Below are 27,183 nucleotides of genomic sequence, written 5' to 3' on the forward strand. Positions count from 1 at the left end.
GGTCAGATACCTAATTAATTCATGCCCTACAATTAACCTTCCTGTCAATTATCTGGTTACTTCAGACAAAAGTCTTAAGGGTATAAATAAAGTACATCATTATTTTTCAACATCTGTTTTACTAACAGGATCTACTTTTTCCGAATGAAATTTTATACGAAAACCAAATACTCAATTCAGTTAGTATCAGGGCTGCTCGGGAAGAAGTAGGTAGGCGGGTGGGCAGATTGGAGGTAAGTAACTGAGTCACAATCATTCCTGTCACCTCCTCAGCCACTGGGGACCCTGAAGCATCTAGGGCTCCAGGAAATACAGTCTCAAAAATAATAAACCAAATAAGTAACTAAGTAGTTTTTGTTTTTCCTTATCCTTTAAACATACAGACATGTGTCAAACTATATATGATTTCCTAGTAAACAATCTTTGGTTTAGTGAGAATCATTTGGTGGATGTATTTACTTTGTAGGGCAAATTTAATCAGATGCCATGTTAATAATCACAATATATTAGGGATACATTGCAGGAACTTCCCTAATGACTATCTGGAATGTTAAATACCCTATATCTCTTTCTCTTACACTGTCTTTGGCAGTTGGATATGAATTTCGTATAAGAATATGAATGATTGAATCATTGGACGATTTAACTAATGAAAGTTCTAAGATGGGGCAAAAAAGCTAATAATACAAAAAATACACTTAACTGACTTAAAGTAAGCTTTAGAAAGAAATTTTAAAGTAACTTTTAGAAAGAAATTTATGAGACTACTCCATTTAAAAAGATACTTCAGTGAATAAAGCTTGTGGCTCTAAATATGTTTCGAGAAACATTTAAAATTATCAAATTCTAAAGAAATGGTTGAGATAATAAGATTGGTCTTAATTCTTCATTAACATGATGCCATGAATCATATTATGCTATCATTAGTGCAACTGGTCTCAGTCACTAACTAGGCAGAATATAGCATCAAGTAGAGTTAGAAACAATTAAAGTTCCTTAAGAATTCTTTATGATCATGTAAGAAATGCTCTGCTTCTACCATACCCTACATAAACAACAACGGCAGGTATTCACAACCACACTTTCGTCAAGGTCTAAATTGGAATCAGTATCTATAATGCTTTCGTCAGGAACAGCATGGTCATTGAAATACGAGAGTGCCTAGATAAAATGGATTCCCCCATCTAAGCTTTATTCCAACACATTATGCTTCACTTCTACTTTTATCCAAAACTCTCAGCTCACTTTGAAAATGTGCTTTGACCATCTTAGCTCTATTCATCTCCTTGGTCAAGTTAGGGTGCAAAAGAACATGGACCCTGGACATAGGTATAGAAGGAACGTGTAATCTTACTTAAAGTAAGAGTAAGGTGTGGCTGAAGATGGCAGATTTAACACACACATTTTTCACTGGTTTTCTCTGAAACCTCATTAAAATGACCATAAAGCCTTTCTTTTAAAGGCATCAATCCTTAAGGACAAAGATAACAGGAGAAAATAGCAGCAGCAATATTTTGAAAGCAGCTATCAGAGAGAGGTGTGCTAACTCATTTAGCAGGTCTGAGAAAGCTGAATCCTAAACCAGCTTGGGGGAAGGCTCAGAACAACCCAATTCACACTCAAAACTCTTAAAGATGCAGGAATGTGAGGCATCGGTTTCTTCTGGAGGAAAGGTGAGGTTACAAACAAGATGATTGCTTGAAACTCCATTTAAAAAGCAGTTAGACCCTCAGATTCTCCTTCCTATCCAAGCTGCAGGCAGCAGGAGGTTTATTTTGAGAAAAGAGGAATAGGCAGGTCTTTGGACAGACATGGCTAGTCGAGTGGAGAGCAGAGGCACTGCACAGAACAGCAGGGTAATTATGGGAAAATTGACATAGCAGTGCTGGTTCTTATGGTTACTGCTTCTACTGTTGTCTCCCACAAGGTGCACAGCCTCCACCTAGAGACTGAAGCCACGAAAGTCTGCACTGTTTAAAAAAAATCCGATTCAATCTTCTGCTCCATTTACACCCTGATCCTGCCAACAAAGGTTCTTTTTTGTCCCTCTGTGAGGAATTCTGGTGGCCATCCCACAAGGCTGCTGTCCTCTGCTTTCTACCTGGGGTTTTGACAGGGTACTGCTAGGATCTATGGATGCTTGCAAAAGGAAGAATTCTCCAGAGTCTGCCATCTAACTAACCCTGAGAGAGCAAAAGACATATTACAGAAAAAATGAGTAATGTATGGCATAGGGCTTTAAATGGAGAAAAAAATGAATATCAAAAATCCAATGTTATGTCTAAATCCATTAAAATATAAAACATGAAGTAATAGAAAAAAGCAAAGAGTGGCAATAAAGAAAGCAGAAGATCTGAAATCCAGTTTCAGTTCTCTCTCTGTTATCTTAAAAATGTCATTAGCAATTTGATATTCTGCAGATGTCTTCTTGCTCATTTTCATCTAAATGGCCTGCAATCAGAAAACAGGGGCTTTAGGAAAATGTATGGTGATCCCTCAAGAATCCTGAAAAAAAATTTTTAAAAAATAAAAGTAAGTTAGGGATATGTTTTTATAGGTTTTACAAATGGTGAGGGAAAAAACTAATAGATGAAGGACAGGGCGCTAACAGAAGACCTAAGAAGCAGAAAATTAGGCCAACGGCAAAAAACGATGCAATATCTATGATAAGATGAAGTTCGGAGATGTTTGAAATTTGTAAATGTCCCATGGATACAGAGAAAACCACCTGTCCCAAAGGATTTGTGTGTCTATTTGGCAGGGATCAAAAGTGTGAAATTAGCCACCCGACTGCAGCCCACTTAACTGATTCTTCCTAACTAGCAAGTGTGCACACTGAATAATAAAAAGGCCAATGTTGTCTCTTTTTTTTTTACTGAGATGAAATTCACATAAAATGCCAATGTTGTGTTCTTGTGGCACTTTTAAGGGGAAGAGAGGAAGGATATGCAAAGGTGTCCACTGGCTCCATGGCAGGGGCTGGGAGAGGATGGTTTGGAGGGTGAAGATAAATAATAATAAATAACACTTTGAAAATGTTATTGAGAAAACTGAGGAAAAGGAAAATTATGCTAGCTGTCTCTGAATCTAATGATGTTGATTAAACTGGGTGATTGCCCAACGCAGGCCTAGTCCAAGGCTGGTACAGGCCTGCAGGCATGAGAATTCCCCGGTAAACTCACTAATCTACAGATTCTGAAGCTCCATCCCTGGAGAGTCTGCTGTTTTAGAACTGGTAGGGCCCTGGAATATGAGTTTTTCAAAATCTCCTATGTGGTTCTGATAAATAGATACTTTTAAGAATGCCAAGGGCAGTCAGGCAAAATGTTGCTTCCTCTTGGAAACAGTAATCTAGAAGAGTCACCGAAAGAACCCAGAACAAAAGCTCAATTCAAGGTGTGAACTGGCAAAAGCACAGCTCTGGGTTGATGCTGTGAATCTGTCAGCTGCAGCCCAACCTGCAGAGTTAGTAGAAACTGAAGTCAGCAATTAAGCTGTTAAGAAAGAGGATTTTGAATAATCTGTGAGAATGGATATTTTAGTCTGGCACTTACGGAGAGCAGAGTCCTTCCAAGGATGATAAATTGTCTTTTTACAAATAGGGGAATAGATAGTTTTGAAAAAAAACAGCTACCCTTCAATTAACAGCTCACAGGGTGGGACACTGGTTTAGACTTGCTTGTCTATTTCTAAAGAATTCAAAGAAGAGATTAGCCATCCAGCTTCACAGGTCTCTTCTGAAATCCCGAATGTTCAGGCTGAGTAATATACAGCTCAATAAGACTTCCCAGGAGATATTTCACTTGATGCTTTCTTACAAAAGTATTTATCCTCACTCACAAGAAGAAAACCCATTTTAAACTAATGCTGTATTAAATCAACTCTTGAATTGATCCACTGACTTCTTATATCAGGGGTTCCCTAACCTGCCTGCTCACAGAAGTCACTGGGGGTAGTTGCTAAACCTAGAGATTATCAGCTCCCTCAATCAGGTAGAAACTGTGACTCTAGTTTGGGCTCGGCTTCTTGAGACAGAGTGTCTAATTTTCAACTGCTGACTTGTGACTCTTTTCTTTTGTTGATTTCTCTTAGGTACATAGACAAACTCTTTTGTGCCTTTTAGGGATTGACGAGTTAAGTAATTTCCAAAGTTACTAGTCCAACCTGAAGAATTCTACAGAACTGAAAATGGCCCAGCTCCTCCCAGCCCCTTACATACAGCCCTAATAACTCATGCCCAAACAGGTCACCTTGGAGGAAACCTTAAAATGGCAGCATTAAGAGTGTGCTGCTTGGTGGAGCCCTTTGAACAGAAAAGCAAGCAACTGACATGCTTCGTATCATATCTCTTTCTACTAATAGTTACAAGGATCATTTTAGGCTTTTCTAGAAAGCATTCATGAGAGCCTCTGCCAGGGCCTTAAATATAGCTTTAAATATAGGGAAATATCTGGGCACTTCAAAGTGAGCCAAGCATAGTTCACCTTAGCTAATTTACTTACAGTTTTACCTAGGTAGTAGAGCAAAGAAAAAGATGAATCATTTTATTCCAAAACATGGGACTCAAGAGACTCAAAACATACGGGTTATGTTTCTTCCTCTTTCTTCTTCTTCTTCTTCTTCTTCTTCTTCTTATTATTATTATTATTATTAGGAGAAGAGAATGATGAAAGGGAACTCATTTATTCATTCCAAAAGTATTTATTTACCGTCCCAGGCTAGGTACTCTAGAGCCTAGGGATTGTGAACAAGACAACACCCCTCTCATGAGAGCTGAAATTCCAGGCAGGGAGCAGACAGTAACAACACAAAGAGATGATACAATTTTGGAGATTGGCAGGTGCAGTAACAGAAAGTAATATAATGATATGATTAAGAGTAATATATTCAAGCTGTAACTTGAGAGAGAAGGAGCCATCCAAGCAAAGTTTGAGAAAGAACATTCCTGTCAGAAGGATGGTAAGTACAAAGTCACTGAAGCAGCAAAATCCTGGTGTGTCTGAAGCATAGGGAGGTGATGCCACCAGTGAAACATTTAGTTCTTAGAGTGTAACAATGTCCTAAATGAATTGAGAGAAACTTTTCAAGATGGGCTCAAGGCAGTATAAGACCCAAGCAAGGAGGCCCTTTTGAGCTTATCTTTGGAACAACCTATTCAGGAACAAGAACTCCAGAGTTCTGGGCTTCCCACATCCTTTGGAAACACAAAGGAAAAGTTTATCCAGGCTCATGGGTTTGGTGGTAGAGTACTGTCTGCTGCTCTTGCTGACAGCTTTGTGAGATCTTCCTTGAAATACCAGAAAGGTTCTCCCAAGAAGATCAATTGATGGATTGTGCTGTCCAGGCTGTCTTAACTAGGACAGCCACATCTGATGACTCGGCAGTCAACTCTGTCAACAATCTCTGCTCGTGACTAAGTCAAAGACAGCCCCTTCCTGTCTCATAATGTTACTTGCTCTTCCTCATCATATTGATTGACCTTGTATGATTCGGAACCAACTTTCAAGGACACAGGAAAGAGGTATGTTTGATAAGGAAAGAGGCTTGCTAGAATTCTAAGCATGGGACTTAATTTTGCTATAAAAGCAAATTTTTATTTTCATTTGTTGTTTCATTTGATAGAGTTTTTTTTCTATCTATCACCAGGAAGAGTTCCTTATAGAAGTTCACCTTGGATAAGGTGACTAATATCCAACCAAGGAGCTGCTCCAGAAGATAACAAGCTCCTGCTCAAGAAGTTAGCAGCAGTACCACTCTGAACAGCCTCAAATACCATGTCTCTTTCTTCCCATTATCCCAGGCTTGTTGCAACCAGGAACCTCCTGTCCCACTCCTTTAATTAAGCCCATATTCCTCCAGCTCACAACTCCCAGTCCTGCCTTCTAAGACTGCCCAGTCAATTCTGACAGTCTCTTGTTCCTTCATCACATTTCCAATGCTCCTTTCAATTTCTTTAAAGATAATTTATAATCTGTATCAAGTAATTTCAAACCTTCAGTCTTTGTAGATTTGATCTCTAATTGGTTACTTTGGCCACCTTTCATTCATGGTGGCTCATTTCATTTTGTTTTTAGTGATTCTGGAATGCCAACTTCTGTTCCTTGTAACTATCTGTAGAAATTCTTTAAGGCCTGGGTTTAAAGTGTCTTCCTCTAGAGAGGGTTGGTATTAGCTTCTGCCAGGTACCTTACAACCCGCACTCAGAATGCCTTTAAATGAAATTTTGGTTAAATTTTATGTTACTCTAAAATATAGATTCTGACCCCAAAACTGAGTGATTACGAGATTGTGGTTATAAATTCTTGGTGGCATGGGAGGGATTCTTTTCTTTACTGCTCTTTAAAGGCCACAACAGCACGCATTCCCATAGTTTCTCTCTGTAGGGAAGTTTTATGTTTTTAGACTATGCCCTAATAGTGTTATCGTCTGAGAATCCAGGCTTTATTCTGAGGTTTCTAATCTGACTGGCCATCCTGCTGGGTCATAGACTTTGCCTCCTGTTCCTTACACATTGTCCCATTTAAAACCCAAGTCTAGGCCAGGAGGAATCTGCAGACCTGACCTGTCTCTAGTTTACTGGTTTCTTGTCATTTCTTGTCTCTGAGCAACTCCCTTACATTCCTGTGAATTCATCTATGCATTGAAAAGAATTTTTAAAAATCGTCCCAGGCATACAGTTATTAGAAGGAAGAAGGAGGGAAGAAGGCAGAGAGGGAAGGGGAATGGGGGCCGGGAAGGGTGGGGGGAAGGTATCAATTGCTCAGTACCATTTTGCCTCCATAGAGGAGTCACCCATGAGCTCTGGAGTTATTGTGACCTTCATTGCTCAGATTTAATTCATTGCAGAGCTAAGACTAGGAGCCTTATTTTGATGACAAAGCTGTTTTCCCAAAATCTTCCTGCTCAAGAGATTGCCAGCTGGTGGGTCTCATCATTGCTGATTGGGTATATCCCAACAATAGGTAATAAGATTAGTGCTGTATCCTAACCAACTTTTAGGAGATCCCAATGGAAGGAAATGCCCTAAGCAGATCTCTCAGCCTGCCAGGGTATTGGCCAAGCTTCTAAAGTCCATGCCCTGGGTGACTACTCCAAACCTTTCCAAGAAAATCTGAGTTCCATAAAAACACACAACAGCTTCTGACCTCTAACCACTAACTCAAATTCTAACCCTAAGACCCAAGACTTACAGAATCACATTTTGGAGCTATAGAAAAGGGCCACATTAGCACAATGTATTAATAATTTTTCCCATGCTTACACTCTTAGAATTTTACTCCATCTCCCTGATCCACAGGAACTGGAGCTATCTCTATGTTCAAAGGGAAACCCTGGCCTTTCTCTCTCAGAAACCTAATGGACCAGGAGAAGGAAGGCACCTCATCTACTAACTCAGACAAGCTTCAGGGCATCCAAACTCTAACAGCTTAGAGGCGTGGTCCTCCTATTGTCACCCTTCTGGTTTCCTAGGACTGCCAGTCTCTGTCATTTTCCCCAAGTTTTCCAAATATCAGTTCACTTTATAAAGGTTCTCATTTATTTGTTTCTTGGCCTTGGCAATGGTGGTGTTGACACTATTCCTCTAGGTAGGGCCACATAGCCAGACACATCTCTGACCAATCAGGGACCAACAGAGGAGTACCAGCCCAAATTCGGACACGCCCAATGATGTTTTCCTTTATTTATCTACCTATACTCCTTATCTCCAAAAAGACCTCAAGGAATTTGACATCATAGGGATTTTATTTAAGATTAATAAAATAGAAGAGGGAAATGAGAGTGTTAGGAAGAACAAGGAAACAAACATGACTGTTCTTTGACACTGAGCTTTCTGGCCGCCACTGTCTCCTTTGATCTCTGAATACTCCTATAAAGTAACTTCTACGATCCTCTTACAGCTGAGATTGTTGAGGCTCAGAGAGTCTCTCCACATGCCTAAGGTCATGTCATTTACAAGTGATAAAACTGGGATTTGCACGTGGGTATAGATGACTACAAAGCATAGGCTCGTAAACTCTGCTAAATTGTCCATGGTGGGGAACAGGGGAAGGTTTCATGTAGGAAGGACCTTTCCTGGCCAAGGAGATGGTGTGTGAGACTGCAGTGAGAATTGACTTTGATGATCCAAGACAAACAAATCCAGTTAGAACCATCTGTCCTGGGATCCTGTGAGTAAGTCATTTAATTGTATGTCATGAACTGATAATAAGTAATAGTAGCCATATGTACGGCATGCTGTACTTTTCAAAGGGCCTAAGTCCCTGATACCAGGATAACTGTCCTACATCTTGGGTCCTTTAAGACCAAGGAGACATGTCATGTTCCCACAGGGACTGGATGTCACCTACACCTGTACTCCATAGCTACAGCACATACTGTGTCCAGATCACCCTAATGCCAACCAACCACCTGCCAGTGTGGATGTCCTCCTGGCACCTCCCAGAACACTCTCGTGCTCTGTGGGATGGTTGATTCTGGCACACTCTCATCTTCATTATTCCTCACAGGGAATATGTCCCACCTGAAAGGCTAGACATTCTCCCACCACCTATCCCTGCGTCATGCCGCCCAGCACACCCCTCAACAATACTTCTTTGGCTTTCTGAGATTCCATTACAGCAAACACAGATGGACACTGATAGAAAAGGAATATGATAATAATATAAGAAGAAGGAAGGAAAGAAAAAGATAGAATTTTGCATCACCCTGTACTAGTCCTGGGGTACTTCTAGGAGTCACGCTGAAAACTGCCCGGAAATGCAGGAAAACAGGATTGCAAATACATTAATTCAAGGACAGAAGTCTTATGCACCATTCAAAAGACTTCTCACCCCAATTATATTTTGTTGGAAGAGTAGATTCAAAGAACAGTTTTAGATCTCTGAGAAAGGGTTGGTAAATTAATTGTACACTCTTTAAATATCTGAGCAAGAAATATCGACTAAAAAGGAATTTAAAAACTGTTTCTTCATGGAAGCAAAGGTTTTATATGAGAAACATAATTGCACAGACTAATTTAAAGCTCAAAATTAACAGAGATGAGGGAACTGAACATATTTGAAGACAGAGAGTAGAAAGGCGGAGAAGAAAAGTTCCAAATGAGAAAAAGGTAAGGAAAACCTTCTCACTACAGGAAACAAATTTGGGACTTTAGGATACCCTTTCTCTTGAATGCAGCTGCCATTCCCACTATGACAACTCTTCATTTCCCCTTAAAATGGAGGGCCATATGGGGAGGTGTAGGCAACATCAGGCCATATACGGCCCACAAGCATTTTTAAACATTACTTTCTATCCTATTTTAAGCCAAACGTTTTAGTAGAGAAACTTACAATTAGCCAAACTGGTTTTGGTGAATTTTACTCACTCTTCTACATAGTAATACAAAGGAGAGAAACGAGAAGGCCTAGATAATAGTGGAAATAAATTTTATGTTTAATCAACAATTAGCCTTATTCTTAAGTGATAATAACTATATGGTCTTTCTACTATCTTCCCATCTGGGAGAATCTGGCAGTATAACAATTCTATGGCAAAGCTATCTTTCAGATAACACTCCTTTCAGATGCTTTCAAGACTTCTCTGTGACCCCAGGTCCAATCTAACTATTGAACTTGACCCCTAGTTGTTCTGGACCCCCCTCAACAGTACTACATATTGCCAACTTAGAGAAATTCTGATAAATGGAAATCAAATTTATATAGAAAATTGATAAAATACAGAATAAACACACCTAAAACAATTTTAAATAGAACCTCAGAGGCACCTGAAATTTCTTTACTTACAAGACTTTCATTTCATAAAATTTTCAGGAATTCCCTTAAAGCATATCAGCTGTAAAGCTGTGTCCTCACTGTCTTCTCACTCCGTTCCCCAGACATGCTTTGGGTCTAAATCAATACTCTACTGCCAGCACGGGACGTCTTCCCTACTTATCTCTTCTAACACTCTTCTCTAAAAAGACCCTCAAAATGAATTGCTTCTAAATGAATTATTACACATTTATATAAATAAAATGCTATGCAGCCAGTAAACATAAGGTTAGAGAATGTTTATTGATATGGCAACATATTCACAATATATTAAGTAAGGAAAATGGATTACAAAACACCATTTACAATGAGTCCAGTTTTTAAAACTTAAGGCATAACATACATGTGTGTGTCTGGGTGTGTATAAATATATCATTCATACACGTTTAAAAACATTGGAAAGACATATACAAAATTACTAACAATGATTATCTTTAGGGGATGAGATTATGAATGAGTTTTTTCTTCTTTTTTATCCTTTGCAATGAACATATATTTCTTTTGCCCCATTTAAAAAAAAACAATGTAAAAGCCCGCTCTTCTAAGAGCCTTGCCCGGCTCTGGAAATCACTTCATATATTACTGATATAGTGTTGTAGACCACTATGTTGGAGCCTTGATGTGTAATGGGCCCCAGAACTGGACAGTAAATGATAAATGATCCTTTTAGATTTCACTTCAGAATTCCACCCCTCACAGTTAGGATCCATCAGGAACCCCCTTTTACATTAAATTCTATTCTATAGCAAAGGCTATGACAATGACCCTTTAGGCACTTGTCATATGTGTCCATGTCCCCACATCAATTTGTCCTCATGTGTTTTTAACATATGCATTACATTAGTGGTTTACAAATTATCCCCAAGGATCCACTTAGGTGCTTCGAGAGGTTTGAAAAAGTTGGATTCAAGCATTTTGTAAAAATATATAATTCTAATTATTTATAAAATGCAGTTGAAAAATAACCTGACATATTTTAACATAGCAGAGACCTGCAAGTCATTACTTCATGCCACCCGATTCTCTGTCATTATTGTGCAAACAGCTAAACTTTAATTGTATGATTGTTTAAGAAAATTGTAGTTCTGCATTAGTCTTTAAAAAAGCAATATAGAGCAACACAGAGGATCTATGTACAGAAAATGGAACCAGGCTTACAGCACCACGACACACAAGGTCCAGACATGTCTGCCCACCACATTTCCCTCCAAGGCCTAACAGTGAATTGTGCACAAAGAAGTAATGGTTTAACGCATCTCCTTATTGTTCTGCTGTTAGTTTTAGTACTTAGAATAAGTATTATATTTTTCTAGTCTTTTATGTTTATTAGAATGTATATCATACTTGGTAATTTTTGGTGATACAACTTTGAAATAAAATTTTTCGACTTAATTCCCTTTTCAAACGCAATCTCTCTAGCAGAGTATCTGGGCATTGCAACATGAGCTATTTACAAATTGTTAGCACATCTGAGCAAATGAGAATTTCTGTGCAACCAAAACCAAATGAAGACATCAATGAAGATATCACATTAGGGTGACAAGGCTGCAACTGTCATTCACACTGCCCATTGTCCATTTTATCTTCACAAAACAGACACATTCTTCTCACTGGTTACTGTGTAAGCAACTTTGTTAAAAGTATGTCAGAATTTGAGCATTTTACTTCTACCATTTGGCCCAAGCCACCATCCTCTCGTGAATTATTCCAGGGTCTCCTCATCTGTCCTCCTGCTCGTTCACCCCTTGCACTCCCTATGGCCTGTCCTCAATGCCCAAGTCAAGGCGTTTTCTGCCCAACACTCTCCATTGGCCTTTTCCATTCCCTTAAAAGTAAAAGTCAAATTCCAAATAATGGTGCACAAGGCCCTGACTAACCTGACACCTTGTCACCTTGCAGACCCCAACTCCTGCTACTCCCCACTGAACTGTAACAGTCACGGGAGCCTCCACATGATCCTCAGGCACCCCAGTACCCTCTCACACCAAGGCACTTGACCTTGCTGCTCCTTCCACCTCAAGTGGTCTTTACTTCCTCATTTCCAAAACGTCTTTAAGAAGCAATGGTTTAACCAAATGTTATCTTCTCAATGAACCCCTTCCACATCATCCTTACTAACAGCTCCACTCCATGTGTCCTGTCTGCCAGGTTTTATATCTCCCCGTTTCACTTATCAGTATCTGAGATAACTCTTGCTTAAATTATTTATTTATTGTCTGTCTCCACCAACTACAGTGTAAACTCCATGAAAGCAGAGAATTTTGTCTATTTTGCTCCCTTCTGTATCCTCAGATGCCTAGAACAGTGCCTGGCACAAAGTAGCCAGACACACAATACATATTTGTTGAATTAATACAGTATTCTATATTTGGATTCATCACAAAATTCTTATCAATAAAATACCATGTTTAAATGTTTTCTATCATGGGGTCATTTTTAAGATTTTTTTTTTATGAAAAAAGAGTTTTAATGCCACAGAAAAGAGTTGTATAAAATTATAAGTTCCAGAGAAACGTTTATGTCTTCATTATAATTTGGAACTATTTATAGTCCTCAGCATAATACTCCAACAACCATGCGGATGGCACTGATCCAAAGGCCATGCATCCTTTTGAAACAGAGTCTCTCTCTACCCATTAATCTCCACATATGTACGACAATGATGTTCTATTTAAAGGAAATATTCTCACTTTGGGTTATATCATAAACTTGATAAAATAAATTAAGGCCACCCTAGGTCTTTCCTAAAACTATTTCAATAGTCTTTTCTAGCACACTCTGTGATCATCATTTTTGCCACATGCATCTGTTTACTCAACCCTTTCTTCCCATACCACAGTTTCTTTCAAGTATACAATTTTTGTTACATCTTCAAATCACACACACACATTCATTAATTTGCATATACCTTTGTGGAAATATCTGATACACAACTGACATCCTATTGAGCTCAGTGTAAGCCATGTGGCTAAATCATGGCCCATGCCCCACGCAGACTGCTTTTCCCGGATCATTTAGTATACAGCTCTTCTCTCCAATCTCCACTTCCCTCCATTCCATACTGCTTGGCAAGTCTATGATTTTAGAACAGCTTTGCCTACAAGTGAGCATCATAATTTGAATCTTCATCAGGGACAAAACAGGAGACTTTGAGAATCCAGATGTGTCAGTTATGCCAAGATTTAAATATTTTCTCCTCAATCTAATGACTTATTTATCCTAATGATATTGCACAGCACAGTATGATGAAAATCGGCAGAGTGATAATTTGATATTACTTTTATTCCCAAAGTTTATAAAATTTAAAAATACTTATAACAGTCTAGTCACAATTGGCTAAGTTATTGTTTGCCATTAATTACAATAGACTTTTCAGTCAAGGCATAGATGTGTATGTTTTTTATACTAATACATGTTATATCAAAGTAAAAATAAATTGATATTATGGCAGTAGAAATGAGTGCACTGGACGGGGATTATGGAGCTGGTCTAGCTGCATCTAATTCTTGAAATCACCAAGGAAGTGTGAAGTCCAAGTAAATTTTATACAGTTTATATAAAAGTCAACAGGAGACGTTTTATTTCAGCCTTTGATCCTGATGGTTCAAAGTGAATAGAATTTGCACACTTTGAAATTTAAGCACTATACCCACCTATGTGTTATCTATAACCATATCAAAGTAGACACCAAGTTTTCAATAAAAATACAAAACATTCCTGCATCACAAGGTTGAGAACAGAAAAACAAGCACCTGGAGTCAATAAAACACAAAAATCCATCAGCTCTGCTGATCAGTATGAGTTTACACTGAAAGAAAAAACTTCTTGACAGGATTCTAGACACCAAATTGAAAATTGCATGTCACATCTTGATCAACTCTTCTTTAATCACATTCTGTGATTTCTAGTCACAAGAACATACTTCTTTTTTCTGATTTATTTATATTGAGATCTTCACCACCACTGTGATCTCTGTAGTTTCTACTTCTGTCTTTGTCAATAACTCTTCATTGACAGGAATATTAGCATGCCTTAATATAAAACCAAATTCTGCATACCACTAATTAACCTGTTGCCATTCTGTTAAAAAAACAAACAAACAGAATCCCAGATTTTATAAGCATTCTTTTCTGTCACATCTGCTATTCAGAAGATTCACTCAGGGTGAGAGATACCGGCAATTAACATTTCTAGCTTTCCCTTGCACAGCACCCATAGGACAAAATCACAGTGTTGGCCATCCAGTGTCCTAAGCAGAAGTCCTCCTAAGCAGCGGGGTACCATGTGAGGCAGCCACACCTTATTCTTTGTGTGCTGAAAATGGGCGAGTCTTCCAAAATCAAAGAATCTGAAGGGTCATAGAAAGGGAAGAGATTTTGGTTTTTAGTTTGTAGGGCATTCTACATCTTTTTCTTTTCTAGATCAAAGTTCTCTGGAGAGTCTGGCAGGAGCAGCACTGTTCCTGTCAATGCTGACACCTGGCTGGACCCATGGGCGGCACATCAGTTAGGGATGGGAATGGTAAGAAGAATCAGCTGGAGGGAAGAACATAGGTTGACTGCTTTGCCTCAGCATTGTCTCAGGGTATTCTAATAGGAACTGGCATGGGCTTCCAAAGCTGTGAGCAGATCTGTAGTGTCCTGTTCCCTGCCTGACCACTACCCAGGGCATTCCTTCAACATGTAATGTCAAGACCTCACTTAACCTACATTTTTTCGCTTTCTGCTGAATTCTCTCAAACCCAGGAGTCCGGGACAAGAGGAACTCCACCTCATTCACGGTTGCAAGCATTGGGCATCAACAACACCACCTCAGCTGAACAAATGTAGCAAATCAATAAAACATAATTTAGTACCTTTCAAAACAAAGAACATGGATTTCATCTCCTTCATAGAGTTTTCAGGTACACAAGCAACATCACATTTTACAACTGTGGGAGTGGCCACCTATTGTCTGTGCTGCAGTACCACTAGATGCCACCAACACCCATTTGAAAACTTGAAGACTCACTCTTATAAGAGTTTGTAATTGCACAATGGATCAATAAAGTTCCTCCAAATTTCACTGCAGTTAGAACGTTTCCGCCTTAACCAACCATGTACAAACATTTAAAAACTTGCTATGCTTATTAACGCCTCTTAGGGATGAAGACTAGCATTTATAGCTATCCTTAGCTTTGAAAATGCTCACTGTAAAAGAGGACTTCAGTGATCCTCAGTTATTTCCATCAACCACCAACTTTGACCAATTGAAATCTTACCTAAATCAAAGGCCATACACTAAAATGACCAAGAAATCACTCAAGTGAAAAGCCAAACTTTTCCTAAAAAAATCTCTTCCACACTAAAAATTCATTCCGAGACCAAATCAGGACGCCGATTCTCCCAAAGTGATCCTTCGGTTTCACCTGGCTGACTCTCTCTGGGGAACGCCTATCCTCTTTTCAGACTATGCATGCTTTCCTGAGAGCCACAAGATCGTGCTCCAGCATTCCCCAAGCCGCGAGCAGGGGAGCCCAGGACTTACGTTATTCATGTACTCGCTGAGCAGGTCCTGGAGCGCCTGCCGCACGGCGTTGCACTCGGCCACGATCCTCTCGCGCCGGTCGTCGCGGGTGCAGGACGAGTCGGCCATGAGCGCCGCGCCGCTGATGATGCTCTCCAGCCTCTCCTCGAGGGACGGCCGGAACCTGGCCTCGCTGAACGTCATGGGGTCCAGGATTATCTTATTCTGAAAGCCGAACAATGAAAAAATCAGCAGAGAAGAGAAGATTGACTTTGCACCCTGTTTTCTAAACCAGAAATATGGGAGGCGGGGACTTCTCTGTGGAGAAGAAACTGGTTACTTAGACAAATTCTAAAGGGGCCTTGACACAGTAGCAATGTTCTGTAAGATATTCTGCCCTAAATCTCATCTTCAGGGACAAAATAGCACATCTTGTTTTAAGAATGTGTTCTTGGCAAAGGCTATCTCATTGAAGAGTTTTCAAATGAAATTGTGACACTCGCTTGGCTTTTTTTAAGTTTGCTGTCTTCGAGGAAAGCACATTTCAGTGCAGCACTTTCAGGGATCATGGGAAGATTTGAGAGCCCCAGAGCTAGAACATAATGTGTAACCAACAACTTCAGGATGCGTTAGTGGTGACCGATGTACACATCACATCCACCTCATGAAAAGCAGACAGTCTCATGGCAGGATGCCTTTTGAAACTTGGGCAAATAGCATCCAACAGGCATAGACAGTACAGGTCACTTCCTACTAGGAACTAATATTTGTATGAAAACTAGTGCTCTAGGAAAGGATTCATAATGTCTGTGCGTCTCTGTGTGTGTGGGTTGTCACAATTAACTGACAGTATCCTGATAGTGGTATGCAATGTTCTGAAGGAGCCTAGATAAGAGGAAAATTAGTGATGTTTCCTAAAAGGAAGGTGTCACAGAGAATTTAAGCTTAGTGTGGCCCCTGCTAAGTCTGTGGAGCCTGGAAACATGTAGGGGCAGATGACCAGGGTTAGACAGAAATATGCATCCAGAATCCAGAAGATATAGCAGCCTGTAGAAGGAGCAGGTATTTGGACACAAGGTAGTGAATGGCATACTAGTAAAGTAAATAGAACAAGAAGAGTAGACCAAAGAAGACCCAGTTAATATCAATTTCCAAGACTATGTAGAAAGATGAGAATGAGAAAAGAAGATAGAAAAGGTAGTAAGAGGGATAGGAGCAGAACCTGGAGAATATTCCCAGTAAGTCAAGGGAGTGGCAAGACTGATGAAGTGTGTTGGTTAGATAACTAACTGCATGAAATAGAGAGGCAAAGCTGACTTTGCCCAATGGCTTTTTCTGCTCAAAACAAGGAAGATCATCCTAACAAGGTTAACCAAGTGGAATGACCTGCTGCAGGAAATAGTATGCTCATCTTCACTGAAGGTGCACACAGAGATGCAAGGACCAGAGTAGTGGTGATGGAGTAAACGATCTTCCGACTCTAGGATCTTATGGTGAATTGCCATTCTATTACCATTTTCTTTGATGTTCATCTGCTCTTAAATGTTCATCAAATTAAGAAATATATATGTACGCATAAGGTTAGAAAACACAATTTACCATATCTACAAATATAATAAGAAAATCAAATGAGAGCCGGAGCTATGCTATTGACAATCTGCCAACTGCTGAGTACATACTCTGTGCCTGCTGGAGTGCTTAGTGCTAAAAGGAGAGGGGAGAGCATAAAAGACACTTATGTGATTTTTGTCTAGTGAAATATAAAATAACTTCTTAGTGATTAAAAAATAGGTCCGAGTATGTGCTCTAGGAAGGTTTTCCCCAACTCTCCAAAGTTCCTAAGTATTTGTTGACGGTTGTGCTCCCAGCATCAGTGGCTCTGATTCTCGGATTCCTTCTCAAATGCAAGTCTCCATAGCAGACAGATCCTTCCAAAACAAGGACAATGCAGTCCTGAGGAATGAGTGCAAGCAGAGGGCGACTTAGAAAGAAAGAAGCACACACTAAACACAGACAGGACTGAAGTCCCCTGGAATCTTAGGTTTCCAAGGAAATTACTCATTGATCAAAATTTCTTCTTGTTTAGAGGGCAAATGCATGAAGTCGTGCAAATAGGAGATAAGCTATTCTGTGCCAGGTTTTGGCATGAAGATCACCTTCACACTTGCACTCTCTTAGATCTTAGAAAGAGGATGATTTTTACTTAACTCAGAATAATGTCCCTCAGACCCTCTCCCTTGTGCCATAGTAATCCTCCAAACAGTGTCCAAAAATCCTGTGGAGGCCTCAGTGCAGAGGATGGCTTTGCAGAGTCCATCATTATAGGTGAGATTATCAAAGGAAAGCTGAGAGGGGAGCATAGGTGTTCCTGCTACACGTGTCATCTGCACAAGAGCTGATCGGCAATGACTCTTCTCAGCGGGATCCATTTGAATTCTCTCTTGTTCTAGCTGCGTCTTTCTTTCTACTGCCTTTCAGTTGATGCATTTATGGTAATTTTACTTACGATGTAGCATGCATTAAGTACTGATATTCTAATTAAAGAAACACCTGGTCAAAATATAATTAGGCTTTTTTCCTTTATAAAGATTATCGACTTTCAAAGAACTCTTGTACAGAAAATCATATTAACATAAAACATAATAAAAATTATTTGTTCTGCTTTGAGGTTTCAGGAGACCCTTCAGAATTATATATTGGCTCCAGGATAGATTTTTATTATTCTTTGGGACTAAAAATATAAAGCAGTGCCAATTTGATGGAAATATACTGAGGTAAATTTGAACTCTTCAATGAGGGTAGTTGTAAACTAGTTTCTCTGCAGCACAGAGCAAAATGTACTACTGTCATTAGAACATTACTTCCTAAATTATTTTCCATGGAACACTGAGCTTAAAGATGTAATGTTTTGATGAAAACATAAGTTTCCCTGGCCAAATATGTTTTGGAAACACTGCATGGCCCAGAGCAAATTATCACATGAAATGCTGTGGGGAGTTCTGCATTAAAGGAGTCAGTTTACTGTAGCATTCCTCAAACCCATTTGAGCACAGAGAGGGTCTCCTTTAAAATGCACACTTTATCTATGAGAACCCAAGGAACACACTTTGGGAAATGTGGGAAGAGAGAATTTGCAGTGTCAGTCGCACGAGCATCCAACATGACATGGCCCGGGGCTGTTGAGAAGTAAATGCACTGAAACATTGAGCTTGAAAAACTCTGCATAAAAGTTACACTATTCATCACTTTTCTAATGGAATTATTCATTATTTATAGATCACAGGGGAAAAACTTTAAAAAAATCTCCCTGGAAAAGAAACAATAAATTTACAATATTTCAACCTATATCTGTGGTGGAGATGGGAAGCCCTTCAATGATGGATGTGGAAGGCTGGTGAGGAGAAGCCACTCAGGGGAGAGAAGATGCATAAAGGTGAAGGGCAGTGTCCACGTGCCCACGGGTATCTGTGCACTTGTGTGTATATGGGGGTACGGATTGCCTGTGTTCGTTTATCTATAAGAGGGTGGGTTTCGGTTGTGTTTAATGGGTGAATGGGGATGTGTGTGTGAGGATGGGAGTGGGCATGGGGTGTGGGTGTGTGTGTGGGGGGGTGTTCTGAGAACTGACCAGATCTCAAACCAGCTTTAGGAAATGAGAAAAGAATGAGAAAAAAAATGAAGCCAGGGGCCAAAGGGCCTGAGGAAAAGACAGTTTCCACAGTTTCTATTCTACAGTTGCTAAAGTAATAGGAAAAAAACAAACTCCTGGAGCTGAATCCTGAGCAAGAAATACAGAGAATGAAAAGCAAAGTGGAGTACGGGAGGAGTATCTGCTTCTGCATTCTTTGGGACTGACTTAAAAACACACACCTAGGCAGGTTCTCTTCAGGGTCATTTCAGCGGAGCAAACAGATCGCCTCATTTGCCTGAATCAGCTCAGCCTGGCCCCACTTCTCTGTGCGGCTTCCCTCTGGTGGTCGGAAGAGGAACACAAGCAGCAGCGTCCAGGATCAAAACTCCCCTCCCTGGTCACTGACGGAATATTTCAAATGGGTAACATGCCAGTGCCAGAGAGAGCAAGGCCAAGTCTTCCTGTCTCTCCCTTTATGACAAAGATATGCTCCTGCGAGATAATTTTAGGCAGCTTCCAACTGTACTGACTTATTTTAATCCACTGAGATTTTACATTTTAAATATCTAAGTCTCTTGCTTGCATTCTTAAAGCTCATTTAATCTCTTTATCCTTTTGATCTTTTAGTTCCATCATATACTGTCATTTTAGTTTATTTTAAAATTGTGGGCCTACATTTCTTTATCTTTGTCTTCTTTTCTTAAATAAGACTTACTTTAATTTCTTTTTATTTTGTCTATTTTCATTCTGCTTATTTGATTTGCATAATATTTTGTGTTTTGTGACTTTTACTTCTCTTATTTTTTATTAACATCTTTACTTTAAAAAATTATTGTTTTCAATCTTACAGTTTATGGAGTGGCCATTGGAAAGCATGGCCATAAAGATAGCGGCTACAATAATTCACTGCCAAGTACAGGAGGCTAGGATCCTATTTGGCCATCGAGTCAGTGCTGTAACAGTCTCTCTAGTCCCACATAATTGATCTCCCATTTTTTCCAATGTTGAACTCTATAAAAATTTTAACTTGAAATAATTCAGGAGACCGTACAGTTCAAAACTACTTCCCAGAATAATACATTTAACTGTACTCACCACACAGACAATTGTTAGAAGAATACTGCTTTTAAATCGCACCTATCATCTATCCTCTCTACAAGGAGTATGTGATCTAAAACTTCAGTACAATCGCGGGACATTGAGTTAAGCTTGATGGAAGCTCTGATACAATAGGAAGCAGCAGACAGTCCTCTGTTAAAGCAAGAAGTTGAATGCATTGCAAATAATTTGAGAGGTCAACAAGTTTGCATCCTTGAAATTACTGTCTCCATCTTACTGAAGAGGAAAATGATGCCCGAGACATTGCCCCATGGTCATTTAGCTAGGAAATGAGGACACCAGGATTTGAACAGAGCTCTTTTGACTTTAAGCCCAGTGTTCCTTCCACTGAATCAGATTTCAGTTGAAATGAGCCTAATAAATCATAATTATAAAAATATATTTCAGGGCTGGCCCCATGGCTCAGTAGTTTAAGTTCACACATGCCAATTCAGCGGCCCAAGGTTTTGCAGGTTTGGATCCTGGGCACAGACCTAGCACTGCTCATTAAGCCATGCTGAGGTGGCATCCCACATAGCACAGCCAGAAGGACCTACAACTAGAATATACAGCTATGTACTGGGGGCCTTTGGGGAGAAGAAGGAAAAAAAAGAGAGGATTGGCAACAGATGATAGCTCAGGTTCCAATCTTTAAAAATATACACATATATTTCTTACTTAAAAAAACTATGAAACTCTCCTAAACCAAAAATAATGGCATAAGTATTATCTGTCATACTGTCTTTTATTTCACATCTGGGTCACTTTGCCTTTCTAAGGGATAATCGAGAGTATAGCCATCTATTCAACAAGTGGGTGCCAGTTACTGTGCGTGTCTGAGGGCATGGACAGAACAATCCCTTATTTCCAGAGGTCCCCTGTCTAATCAAAAATAAAAACAAAATCGTGCAACCAATTGTAATCTGGGAAATACACCAGTGATGTTAAGGAATGACTGAGTGATGGCAATCCACACAGTTGGGAAGTAGGAGATCACCAAAGAAATCTTTCAGGAAGAGATTATTCCTCAGCTAAGACTTCAAGAGTGAAAAGCAGTTGGCCAAGAAAAGTCAGGGGCAAGAAGAGGCGATGCAGACAGAACAGGAAGTGAGAACAAATGCATGGAAGTGAAAGATATCACAGCGTATGAAAAGTATTCTAAAAGGTTTATTGAAGCTGAAGTGTAAAGTGTGAAGTCACAGGTATGGTGCCGTGGAGGTGCCCCAAGCAACTCTCCTTTAAGAGAAACTTCTGTGCGAGCATAGTCAACTGACTGTCTCTATCTACTGCACCTATAGATCCACCACAATTTAACAAGGAGCCACACTTGACCCCAGGCAAGCCCTGTCAATCACTGAGCATAGTCAGGCCATTCCTGCCTAATGAGGACTTCACTTCTCTGACAGGCAACTTCTGCTCCTGCTCTGGACTCCCCACCGGCCTGACCCAGACCTTCTCAGAACTGTGCTGAGGCTCTTCCTACCCAGGGCCTCTTTCTTCCTTGCTCTCCTTTCACAGGTGTATGACCAACATTGCAGTCAAAAATCTCTTTCAACATATTTCTGCTGCTTCTCTCCCACTTTATGCTTCACAGGCAATTCTTCCTTACACATCTAATCCCATCTATCTTGACATTTGTTTCTCCAAGGACCTACACAGACAAAAAAAAAAAAAAAAAAAAAATAGGAGACATCATTGCTGAGGAGAGAAACAGCCATGTCCAGAAGAGACTTCTATGCCATGTTGAGCAGCTTTCACTTTGTGAACCCCTTTAAACGATGAAGAGTCATCAAGAGTTTAAAACATAAGAGTGGCATAATTCTGTCTGGTTTTAGAAAGTTTTCTCTGGTAGTTAGGGAAGTTAGCTTTGGCAGGACTAGAAGTAAAAGACGGGGGAGCAATTACCAAGCCTTCAGAGCCCCAAAGAATGATGCGGAGAGTACAAGATTGTGTTTGTACAGATAAAGAGAAAGGCACATATTGGGACACATTTAGAATGTCAATCTGCAAAATTTGTTGATATACAGACTATGACAATGAAGAAGGAGTCAAAGACAGAAACCCAAATTTACAGCATGGGCAACATCAACAATGCAGGCCTCAGCATGCATATCCTGGGTGTCAGCCTCCTATTTTGTAAATTATTAGAACACAGTAAGGCCTATTCATTTACACGCTGTCCATGGCTATTTTCACACTGCAATGGCAGGGTTGAAAAGTTAAGACATAGACTGTATGGCCCACAAAGCTTGCAATATTTACTATTGGCCGTTTAAGAAAGTATTTGCTTACCTTGAACAATTGAGATAGATAACAGGTGAAGAAGAGCAGGCTTTAGGTGCCTTTGATTCATTTAAGTGGAAAAGCGTGGTGGAAATTGATTACAAGTGTATGAAAATGGGCCAGCTGTAAAGATTTAGGATTATCAGAATAAAAGCAGGAGTTGAAGCCATGAGAATGGATGTGATATCCCAAGGAGAATTAACAAAAGGAGAAGAGTAGTGAGCCCAAGACACAACACGGGGAACCCTCAATGTGTAACAGAGAAAGAGCCCACAAATGACACAGAAAAGAAGGGTCAGAGAGATTTGACTAGATCCAGGAGATTGTATGGCCATAGTTCACAAGGGAGAACAACAGGGAATTCTACAAAGAGGGCAAATAAGATCAAGACTAAAATTGTCCATTGAATTTAGAAGTTAGGAAGTTACTAATGATAAACTGTGTGCTTATGTGTGTATATCTGTGTGTGTACTGTAATTATTTTTATTTTTTTAAAGATTGGCACCTGAGCTAACAACTGTTGCCAATCTTCTTTTTTTCTGCTTTTTCTCCGCAAATCCCCCCAGTACATAGTTGTATATTTTAGTTGTGGGGCCTTTTAGTTGTTCTATGTGGGACACCATCTCAGCATGGCCTGATGAGTGGTGCCATGTCCGCCCCCAGGATCCAAACGAAATCCTGGGCCTCCAAAGCGGCCCACGCGAACTTAACCACTCGGCCACGTGGCCAGCCCCTACTGTACTTATTTATTTAGAAATATCTTAATCCAAAAGCCACATCAGGCTCAATGGAAAGTAAAAGAAGCAAACTGGTAATATTGAGACAAAACAAAAATATTTTCAAGTTCATAACAAATTATTTAATGTTTTCTGAAGGTTCTAGAAAATACAACTAGAAAAAAGGAAGAAGTAAATGGCACTGGAATTAGAAAGGAGAAGTTGAAAACTATTTCTGATTTCAGATGTTATAGCTGTCTACTTGGAAAAAATGAGAATCAGCCAAAAAAATTACTGCAAATTAAAAAATCTTTTTCATGAAGTCACTTGTATTAATATGCAGTCGATTCCCTTGATATATTCAAGGAATATCCAATTGGAAGACCAGATTTACAATAACAAGAATCATAAAACAGAACAAAACACACACAAAAAAAACACGGCTAGATGTCAACTAGATATAGCAGGGAATGTGCTCAGAGAGATGAATAATTGTCCAGGCACATACAAGGCAAAGGGCAGAGATGGAATCAGGATGCGGGCCCTCTAGCTCCAGAGTCTATGATCTAGCCGCTATAATACATTGTTTCCCTTTTGTATCTTCCTGCACACGTGATGTCAATCACCATGAGGAAATTAATGGAACAACCATTTTCCCATCTCAGACACAAAAGTAGCAGTAGTACTGATTCTTTCACGCGTTAAGAAGATATGAAAAACACTGAACAATGACCAAGCAAAGCTAGCTCTACAAAGACCAAGCTCTAAAACGCTACTTTATCCTAATTTTAATTTCTCACTGGTTTCAAACTGGTCAGCAGGTAGTATAATACACTTTTTCTACCAAGAAGGAAAAGACAAATATATTTTATTCTTTCTTTGGCTAGGAATTATCCATCCATCCAGCTGAATTTGTATCTAATTGCACTCAAAGCAGTAATTGAGCAAGACTGGCATACCTGGTAAGATCTAAAGCATAAAAGTAATGTGTTTAACTTGTTGTATGCTATAAAGGCATACACATAACACTACTGGAGTGGTTTTATACTCACAGATTAAGTACCCAAGATTCTTAACACACAGATGAGGAAGGTGAAGTTTTTTTTTTTCCTTAATAGCCAAGAAACTGCTTGTTAAAGACTGGGGGAAAAATCTTATTTATCTTTAGTTTTCTGGTGTTCAATGTTAGTGAGACCCTCTAGAAAACTACTTAGTCATCTCAAATGTATAAAGAACTTTCAAAATGCCAAAAAAAAGACAGTGAAGAAAACAATTTTATAATATAAAGAATGGACTGATTTAATAATTTGTTCTCCAAAGTCTAACCTTATAAACATGGAAAAAGCAAATGCTAGTGGTATGAGAAAGTCTTGCAGTTTTCTTTGTTGTTTGTGACAACCCTGGAAGATGAATGTGTCCTGGATTTTACTACCTTCAAGGCTCAAGGTAGCGACTAAGGAAAACAATAAATTGTGCTGCACTACTCACACACAGCAGACCCTCACCACCTGCTGTCCAACGTAACTATTTCCAATCAAACAAGCAGAAGTAAAATAAATGTCAACATGCCCTTACGTAGCCATTCACTTTCATTTTTTAAAGATCTTTAAAAAAATCTCATAGAGGAAGGGAACAGTAGTCAAACTCATTCTTCTAAAGGAATATATCATTCTGATATGGAGTAATTAAAGCAAGGAAAAACAGAAGACCTAAATGACTATGCATGTTTAGGTGAGGGAATGTTTCTCCTTTAATTATTCTGTGCTTTTCCCAGGACTAGGCAACAATGTGCACATGTCTTCACTTCCTTTGCCTTGCACCTTTATCATCACCCATGGTCCTATTTACCTCTGCACATTTAAATTGTGCAGTCTGCCCTGTCCTGGGGTATCACTAGTAGGTTTTATGTTTCATTGATATCACAGCGCTTCCTCCCTCCCTCTTTCTCCCAAGTATAAAATTCAAGAGTCCTTCTGTTTCTTGCAACATGAAGAAGGAGTACAAAGCCATGTGGTCTGGAGGTAGTGGTACCTTAGCCTCGGTGAAATCTGAGGATGACTGAGCATGCCTAGAGAAATCCAAGATACAGTTTAGCTTAGAGCTTCATGCCATCTTGGCATTTTAGAAATGGTCTTGGTCACAGAAGGTCACAGAGAGTCCTCATGAGATCAAGAATTGTTAACGGCATTTAATTTTATTTATTGTAGTATTTTGCTGCACTGATAGAATCCAAAACAAAGGAACAAGTCCCTGTAATACCTATTAACTATTCACTACAGTGTTCTTTAGGAAATGCCTGTTATCCAGTTAAAAATATTTAACTAGTAACCCCTGAGGCAGTCTCTCCCAGTCTCCCATTGAAATGCCTATAGAAGGAGAAAAAGAAATGGAATTTTACAACACTGAAAACTGAGAATGAAGGACATCTACTGAAAACAAGGCACGAGCATAATTCTGGCTCTGAATGCTTTAAATACTTCTTTTAAAGACTGAACTCTGGGATAAAAGCATAAATCAAGACCATTTTAATAAATTAACTGAGGTGTCTAAATCAAAAGCATGTTATTTGTTCAGTTTTAAACACTTATTCTCCCTGTAGTGTATCAATAATTAACACAGATACATTTTCATCTTTTTCATTCTGTGCCAAGCTCTCCCAGTGAGAATCTTTCTATCTTTACATGAAGAGTTTCTCTTGGCCTAATTGGGGTAACATTTGGAATGGAAAATACCAAGGATATTGAGTTTTAATCATCTATTTTTTATTAAGCTACAGAAAAACTCTAACCTGCATTTCAGACTTGCCTTAATTTTAAAATTGCATAGTATCTTATTGATTTCTTACTCTTTCTTCTCAGGCATATTCTTAAAAATAACCTAATTATGCCATTTTTCTACTTAAGATATTATTTGTAATTAACCAGTTCAATCAGAAATAAATGACAAAGATAACGACTTGAGAATTATACAGCACTTTTTATTCTTAGATATTTAATGGTTTTTTAAAAAGAGAAATCTATCTAAGCCATATTAATTTCATTTGAGAGGAAAAACTTATATTTAGGAAGACAGAGTTATTTACCAAATGTAATGGATAAAAAAACTGGGTGAGGAAGTCCAGCTCTGGGCTGCTTCTACTGGATGGTGTCATCTAGTGGAAGCTGGTTTTATTTTCCCTAATTGCATCATCTATTGCTGAGCTGCTTCGGGACATTTCATGAGCAAAGTATTAGGCTCTGACAAGGATACTAGTTAACAACTAATCACAGTAAAGCAGGGCAAAGGTAATCATCCTTAGCTTTGTATTATGGATTGATTGGAAAGCAAGTGTCCAAAATGCATTTGATCAAATCAAATCTTTAGATGGTTAAACAAAGAAAACTGGTTTTACCCTATTGCTGAAAAAGTAGGCATATGATCTCTTAATTCTCCTTGCACTCTCTACATTGTTGGCCATCTTTTTTTTACTCAGTCTTCATCCTCTTTGATCTCTGTGAGGTATTTAACACAACTTGCCATTCACTCCTTAAATTAAGCCTCACCTATGCTTAACGAGACCCAGCTTTACTGTGGTTCTCCTCATACTCCTCTGATTGCTCCTTCTCTCATCTCTTCCCCTGTTCTTCTTCCTTGATTTACCCCAGTATCTATTATATTCCAAGGTCCTGCTCCTTGTTCTCAGAAGTTCTCTCAATACGCTCTTTCTCGGATTGCTGAACTACTGTGCCTTGGCCATCTCCTGCTTGTAAGCGAGAACTCAAGTTCCATGTCCGGTCCTGACCCTCTTGAGGCCCAGGCCCTTATCTACAGAGGCACACTGGACATTGCCAGCTGGACTATCATCACATCAATTATAACGTGTAAGAATGAACTCTTCATCTTCCTCCAGAGCCTAACACTCTCATTTCTATCAAGGAAACACAGAAGCAGGAGGGGATGGGAACCCATAGTCTCACTTCATTGTCCTACTGCGCTAATGAGAAAGTAGAACCAATGAGAAATCCTCACTTTACAATGGAAGGGAGTGTTGCTCACACAGAGTGATTGGCTTGCTGAAGCCCACACACTGAAACACTGGAGGAATCTTTCTGATTCCAAAGTCCATGTGCTCGCAGCCTTGTTCTCTTAGGCACTTTTG

At 39.3% G+C, this 27,183-nt stretch overlaps 1 protein-coding gene across 4 annotated transcripts in view; it reads right to left on the reverse strand.

Moving 5' to 3' along the window:
- The window catches only part of CTNNA2 (catenin alpha 2), a 1,089,024-nt gene that overhangs the window by 656,943 nt on the left and 404,898 nt on the right, over nucleotides 1-27,183 (reverse strand). For all 4 annotated transcript variants that reach the window (XM_044772747.2, XM_070511884.1, XM_044772741.2 and 1 more), the window contains exon 7: nucleotides 15,339-15,542. In XM_044772747.2, coding sequence (XP_044628682.1) covers nucleotides 15,339-15,542 — 204 coding nt within the window. The remainder of the gene's footprint in view (nucleotides 1-15,338; nucleotides 15,543-27,183) is intronic.

The sequence above is a fragment of the Equus asinus genome, chromosome 6 (assembly GCF_041296235.1).
Source record: "Equus asinus isolate D_3611 breed Donkey chromosome 6, EquAss-T2T_v2, whole genome shotgun sequence".
NCBI classification, from domain to species: domain Eukaryota; kingdom Metazoa; phylum Chordata; class Mammalia; order Perissodactyla; family Equidae; genus Equus; species Equus asinus.